This window comes from Hordeum vulgare, chromosome 3H (genome assembly GCF_904849725.1).
Source record: "Hordeum vulgare subsp. vulgare chromosome 3H, MorexV3_pseudomolecules_assembly, whole genome shotgun sequence".
Lineage (NCBI taxonomy): Eukaryota > Viridiplantae > Streptophyta > Magnoliopsida > Poales > Poaceae > Hordeum > Hordeum vulgare.
In genome coordinates this window covers 39,929,839-39,937,337 of record NC_058520.1, presented here as the reverse complement: position 1 = coordinate 39,937,337, position 7,499 = coordinate 39,929,839, and the positions used below count along the sequence as shown (strand labels likewise).

The 7,499-nt window shown below is 43.6% G+C and overlaps 1 protein-coding gene across 3 annotated transcripts; it reads left to right on the top strand.

The window, feature by feature from the left end:
• The first annotated feature begins 4,367 nt into the window (after positions 1-4,367).
• LOC123439471 (transcription factor bHLH51-like) lies at positions 4,368-5,946 on the top strand. Of its 3 annotated transcripts, XM_045116182.1 has the most exons (3): positions 4,368-4,444; positions 4,513-4,819; positions 4,926-5,946. In XM_045116182.1, the coding sequence occupies exons 2-3, from the start codon at positions 4,523-4,525 to the stop codon at positions 5,676-5,678; spliced, it is 1,050 nt and encodes a 349-aa protein (XP_044972117.1). In that variant the 5' UTR covers positions 4,368-4,444; positions 4,513-4,522; the 3' UTR covers positions 5,679-5,946. The 3 variants fall into 3 exon arrangements, with proteins under 3 accessions (XP_044972117.1, XP_044972116.1, XP_044972118.1); XM_045116181.1 differs by having other exon boundaries at positions 4,426-4,819; XM_045116183.1 differs by having other exon boundaries at positions 4,429-4,819; positions 5,169-5,946.
• Positions 5,947-7,499: the final 1,553 nt, after the last annotated feature.

Genomic DNA, 7,499 nt, shown 5'->3' with positions numbered 1-7,499 from the left:
TGTGCCACTAGAAGAATTACTTGATGCTCATAATGCTAGAGCTAGTAAACTTGAAAATGATGAAACCGATGAAGACTTTGAATTACTTGCTACACCTCGTCCACCTAATAGATATGAATTGCCTTATGTTCTTGAAGGTTATGTTATGGATGGTGAGGTAGCTAGGGACTTTCTTGCTTGTAATGATAGAGATGATTTGAAGAAATTACTAAGCAAACTAAAAGAAAAAACTGTGATGGAGAAAATGAAATATGATCCTAAATTTGCTACTTCTCCTATACTTGTTACTGATGAAGACTATGAATTTGCTATAGGCCCTGAACTGATTCCTATAGTGGAAGTTGATCCTTTCCATGGCTATGAAAATGAAACTATGGTAGAACACCTTATGAAACTAAATGATGTTGCTGCCCTGTTTACCAATGTTGGAAAGATACAATGCTATTATATCCTTAAGCTCTTTCCTTTCTCGCTGAAAGGCGAGGCCAAGGAATATAATGGTTCCTTTCTCTTGCTCCTCGTTGCATGTGTAGTCATCAAGGTGTGCTCTATCACTTTTCTGAAAAATATTTTCCTGCTCTTAAGAAACAAGCTGCCTTATAGGAAATATTTAACTTTGTTTAAGTTAAAGAAGAGAATCTTCCTCAAGCTTGGGGGAGGCTTCTCCAAGAATATTCAACAGCTTTCTAAGAGTCTTTGGAAAGATGTTGGCGAAGGAGAAAAAATGTTCGTGAATTATGAAAAGACATGAATTCAAAAATTGATCGTGAATCCGAAATGTGTTCACGGAGAACTGAATAATATTCATGAATTCAATAAAAAATGTTCATGAATACAAACAATGCTTGCAAAATTAGAAAACGGTTGGCAAGATTTAAAAATCTTTTTTACTTCAAAGCAATGTTGATGGAGTATTTAGAAAATGTTCAAGAATTTTCAAAAAATCATGTATATGAAAATGTTCACAAGGTTCAAAAAAAGTTCCTAAATTTAGTAATAATTTAAATTTGATTTTTTTCTTCAATTTTAAAAACATTCAAAAACAAAGAATATTTGGAAAAGTGAACAATTATTGAAATCCGAAAATATTTTATCAATCATAACAGTTTTGGAATTTATCAACATTCTCTTGGAATTGTGATTGTTTTCTGAAAATATTTTTTGAAATTTTGAATATTTTTTGAAATTACAATCAGCTTTTGAAACCACAATTTTTATTCTAAAATATGAAAAAAAATGAAACACTTTTTTGAAGATTTTTTAAACTTTGTAAAATTTGGAAAAAAAGTAGAGAGAAAACAGAAAGAGGAAAGAAAAGAAAGAAAAAAAGAGAAAAAACAGGGCCCGGAAGCTTACTGTGTCTTCTCGTGAATGAGAGCAGGCGAAGGGATTTACTACTGGGCGACCTATTTTGAAATATTGTGGGCGATTGTGCTCAAAAGATTGCATAGAGCGATATATAACATTTTTTCACGGTTGAGCAACCTATTTTGAAATGTTGTGGGAATTTATATGGCGTATATCACGGTTGAAAGCGCCAGGCTCTTCTATCCAGAAGGCGCGCAGGACGTCAGAAGATACAGCAGATCCTTCGGATCGGATCAGGCGTCGGATGGTCCCTCTATTTGAAATCAATGGATTTGCGTAGTTCTAGATCATCGGTTTGAAGAATTAAATATGTATCATATGTTATGAAAAGTATATCATTAGATTTCTACACGGATGTAGTTTTTAAATATATATTTTTTATCACATATGATACATATTTAGATAGTTAAATTAACGATCTAGAACTATACGAATGACTTATACACCGGGACGGAGAAAGTACTCAATCAAAGTTTCAAAAATAAGTTGGACTGGATACACGTGAAGATTTGACGTGAGTTCTCACCCAGTTATTACTGCATCCGTTTCATAATGTAGTGTTTTTGCGTTTTTTTAAGATTCAAGTTTAATTATAAATTTAACCAATGTGTGTAATTGCGGCGTGAGCAAAAATTATAAGGAAACGATTGGAAATGGCGCGTCGGCCGAACGATCGGGTCGGTCGCTTTCCCACGCAGACGCTGTAGACAAAAATAATCATCAAGAAGGCAACATGTATACCCATATAATGATGAATATATAGGTGCGTACGCGTACAATACACCTTATCCTTTCCCCAACGTACATGTCCACTCTTTCCTTCTTCCTCGCGACGTTTCTTTGGCAGCAAACTTCATGGATCCTGGCAGACTTAGCTCCTGTCTCTGATGTCGTTCGCGCGTCTCTTGAGCAACGCTGACGTGCCGTTTACATGGTCACGCTCGTCGCCATGGCCGCGCTCTTCGTCATGGCCCCGTCGTCGTCCTTGATTTTTGCTACAACCAGGCAAAGGGGGAGCTGCAACCATGGGTACAAGAGCTGGAACGGTAGTCGAACGGAGCTGCAACGGCGGTCAGTGGACTTACATGGTCATGAGGGTCACCATCGAGTTTCACTACAACCTGCGTTCAAAATTGCTATAACCCGCGTCCAAATTTGATACAATCGTCAACTAAAAAAGTTGCATCCACGTTCGTTAGAGTTGCAAACCCGAGTTCATCGAATTTTTTTTGCTACAACCGATATTCATTTTTTCTACAACTGGTATCAATTTTTGCTACAACTGTTCACTAATTAAGTTGCATCCACGTTCGTCAGAGTTCGTCGGATTTTTTGCAACAATCGATGTCGATTTTTTATACAACTGGTATCAATTTATGCTACAATGGCTGCAGCCGGCACCTGTAAAAGCTACAGCAGTGTGTAGCGTGGTACGCGCCTCTGTGGGGGAGTAGGCCGTGCTGAGCGCGCGCAGACGACCGGAGGAGTCGACCTTCAGGAGCATCCCGGTGGCCGGCGTGGGCGGCAACACGAAACGGAGGCTGAAGACGGTGTCCGGACCGTCGACGATAGCGGCGAGGAGGAAGACGCAGGATGTTGGAACTGCGGCTTTCCAGGAGCGAGGATGACGAGCGGCGACGAGCCGACGAGGTCATCTGCGTTGGGGGTGGTCGGGGAGGGGTGGGTTTTCTCTTGCGCATGATGTTCGTGCGGCTTTGGTTCGTCGGCGGATGAGAAAACGGAGAAAGAGATGGAGGAGGGAGGAACAAGACGACTCCGGGACAAATCTGACAACCTCCTAGAGCTGTATCGGGTGGCTGGCGTTGGACCGGACTTAAGTTTTCGGTCGGCAGTCCGACGCCTATCACTGTCCACAATTATATTATTGAAACTGTATTTGAATGAAGTTTTTAATGATATAATTTTTGCTTTCATTGCAGTTAACCATGGTGATTAAATTTATGATCAAACTTAAATCTCAAGAAACGCGGACATACTATTATGGAATGAAGGGAATATAGTGTTAAGCAAACAGAGGAGTGTGGTGTTGCCTCTGGCTAGTGGGGTTCCTGAAACAGAGCACGCGCTTGTTTCTTGGGCAGCTGTGCGTGTGGACGCTCGAACCAAAGTTCACACGCAGAATGTAAGTTCGACTGATGATGGTGTCTATATTGTTCCTATGTTCATAAGTCAAAAGGGAAAACTGTTCCATTTCCTGACTTCCATATCACGTATTCTGAATTTCTGATCATAAGCAGTCGAGAAATGGCGTCGATCGGAAAATAACCAGCTTTGACCTGAACAGCGGTTCCGCAACCGCTGTGTTGCTTGACACGGCAAATAGACGGAACAGTGTGAATGGAGTTGCTGGTTTGATGTGGAAGCGTGGTTGCAAGAGGCCAAAGCCCGACACTGCTGCGGATAACTTCATCATCACTTAACCAACAGTAGGCGTCGTCTCCGTCCGTGGCTGCCTCTCGCGCTCACAGGCACTGCACGGAGGATTATGTGTGCTGTGGCCAACTGAAAGTGCTGAAACATTCTGGCACCTGCTTACTGAAATAACTGAAACTCCCCGAATTTTCGTTGAAATTTCATTGAAAGCGAGATACGAATCGTTGGGATTTCCTCTCGCGATCATAGCCGCTACATACACGGAGGATTGCATTCCGAAATTTCATTGAGATTCCCATCGTATGCCATACGACGCACACAGGCTAGCTGCTGTGCATAGATAGTACTCCTATTTCCTCTCGCGATCATAGCCATTACATACACGGAGTACACTACAGTGCAATCAATAGTTTGGCATGGCATGGCATGGCATGGTTCTTTCCAATTACATACTCCTATATCCGACTCATGACACACTCATACACGCCACCTCACCCATGCCAATCCGAGACCGAGATTTCCCCTATATTATTATCCCCGTAGTGGGGTAGGGCACACCACATGTGATATGTGAGAAAATAGATGCGTATGTAGGGCGGTCATCTCTCACAGACAGTCCTATATCCATCCTACAGTATATAACAAGAGAATGAGATGACAAGACGCCGCCGCACTAATTATTGTAAGCCTCCTCCTATCCCCGTCTTCTGGTTCATCGTCAGAAAATCACATTCTTCATTGTTCTTGCAGAAGCTGTAAGATGCTTGGCTGGACGGCAGCGGCATGCAAATCTCTGCAACAAGGAAATGAGCTGATGCCGCACGGTGACTGTGACCCTACGGTGTGCAGAGGTCCGGCTATGGCGCCCCGGCAGGCCACCTCGGCGCCTCCGGCTGGGCCGCCGGAGGTGTCGACCACGTCCTCGTCCACGGGGTCGGGGAGGAGCGCGACGGAGGCGAGGGCCCTGAGGATCCACAGCGAGGCCGAGCGCCGGCGCCGGGAGAGGATCAACGCTCACCTGGCCGCGCTCAGGAGGATGATCCCTGATACCAAGCAGGTTTGCGCCAATATCTTAGCCATTTCAGTGTTACGAAGCATTAACCAAACAAAGCTCGGCTGCACATAATTATTGTCGATAGCTAATCGATCAGCTTTTCTGGCAGAAAGAAACTAGCTTTGCATTAATAAGAAGTTCAAGCAATTCCGATCCACCTTTATTTATGTCAGCATCAGGCACGAGCTTTATGAAGAAGAACATTGAAAGCTCGCACAAGTGTTCACATTTCATCAGACTTTTTCACCCTGCAATTCTATCTATCTATGATAAGACAAATAAAGTAGGGCACTGCGGTACGCTGCTATTATGCGACTTGTCAGGAAAATGTCTCTTCTCTTCTGCATTGCAGATGGACAAGGCCGCCTTGCTAGCCAGGGTGGTGGACCAAGTGAGACACCTGAAGAGGAGAGCCAGCGAGGCCGCGCAGCAAACGCCGGGTCTCCCGCCGGAGGCCGACATGGTCTCCGTCGAATTCTGCTGCACCGGGGACACCGACGACGACGATAGACGCCTCTACATTAAGGCGTCTGTCAGCTGCAACGACCGGCCGGACCTCGTGGCCGGGCTCATCCAGGCCCTCCATGGCCTGAGGCTGAGGACGGTGAGAGCGGACGTGACATCCCTAGGAGGACGGGTGCAGCATGTCTTCACGCTCTGCAAGGAGGAGGACGGGGAAGGCAGCGCAGCAGCAGGCCGTGCTGGACTGCATTCTCTCAAGGAGGCTGTGAGGCAGGCTCTGGCCAAGGTTGCTTCTCCAGAGCTGGTCTATGATAGCAGCAGCAGCAGCAGCAATCAGTTTCAGTTACAGACCAAGAGGCAGAGGGTTCTGGAGTCGCATTACTCAATCATGTCCATATAGTAGATGATTACCACCAGAATATATCATCTTGAGGTGTGAAGTGAACTGCTGTTAGTGCTGTAAGATAAGATAGATAGATGGCAACAATGGCTGCCGACATTCAGATTGCAGAGATCCTAGCTGTAGCTGATGACGCCGGCAGGGTAACATGATTAGTTTGACGAGTCAACAGTGGTGTCGATTGGCTGGTACTCTATGAGGCTGGTCACAATGGGGAGGAACTTAGCAGTAACATTACACACTCCAATACAACTTTGCTTATGTGGCACGTATTTAGTGAAGAGAGAGGTGCTTGTGGTAACTAGCTAAGTTACCGGAACATCACACACTCCAAGAAACAATGAGTCTATAGCCTAATAAATGCATTGTTGCATGACACTACATACATGTTACTCCCCATTGTGGAGGTAGGAACATAGTCTAGGAAAGCGTGTAGGTTCCTACCTTATGTTACTCTCCATTGTGACCAGCCTGAGACACATACTCATCGGTGGCCCTCATATTATGACATGCATGAGAGGCGCATAGAAGTACTTTGTCTTTTTTTTTTACTCTTGTTATTAGGTCTACCAAGTTTTCCTGCTCGCCGGCCCCAGCAGCACGCAAGCGCGAGAGTTCAGACATCTCGGCGTTAGTATCCCCTCCGTTCTAATTCTTGTGGTGGTTTAAGTTTCAAAAATGAAAAAAAGAAAAGAACTTCAGAGTTTTCAAGGTTTTTACACACACGTAAGTTCTCAAACAAAGTAGAGCCAGCATTATAGCACCTTTAGAAAAAGCTTTCTACTCTAGAGAGCAGTCAAATTTTCGTTTTGCCCAACATTTTCCCATGAAAAGTTACGAGCACAAAACATACCGCTATTGAATTTACGTGTGTTCTGTCTGTAGTTTTTTGACATTCAGAAATTGTGGGCACTGATGCACTATACAATTACGCTACTTTACCTTATACTTGGGCAGCACTGCTTTAGTACTCCCTTGTCCCTACGCTACTTTACCACATAATTCAATCTAATCTTCTCCGGATTCTAGAAGCACAGCTTTCTCCTTCTTACTAATGCCTAACTTTTGCTTTTGAAGAGCAGAGCAAGCCCGAAACTTCTGTCTGATAGCAGCTAGGTGCCTAGATGTATAAAGGTGCACTGTTGCCAGTTGGATTAACTCACAAAGGGTGTCAAAATCAAAAGTGTCTTTAGCTGGCTAATTTCAGATTATTTATTGAAGTAATATACCGGTCCAGTTCCTGTACTAGGAAGATCTATCTACAGTAACCATGAGAAGTAGCAACAGCAGTGCACCTACATGAACTGGACTTGAGACTCGAGGAGTGCAATTTATCAAGACACAATTGTATCTTCTTCAGGTTCTCACGCCAAAGAAGAAGAAAAATATGTTCTTCAGATTCTAAAAGCACAACTTTCTTATTTATTTATTTTTGCGGAAAAAAAAAGAGAAAGTTTTTACCCCCGGTCTTTTGCTTATTCTTACTAATACCTAACTTTTGCTTTTGCGAAACCCATTTTTTAAAAGAAGTTTGTACCCCCGGCCTCTGCATTTTGCTTTTGGAAAACAGAACAAGCCTGAAACTTCTATCTGCGACCAGTTAGAAGTAGGATTAACGCACGAACGATGCCAAAATCAGGAGCGTCACAATACTAGAACCAACGAAACGTCGATATTCAGATTTACTGAAGTAATACAAGTGCCAATCCTGAATAACTTAATGAAACCATATATGTAGAGTAACCATGAGCACTTGCAACAGCAGTGTACACACATCACATGGACGATTTATTCAGAGATCAGTGACATCTCCTATTCAGA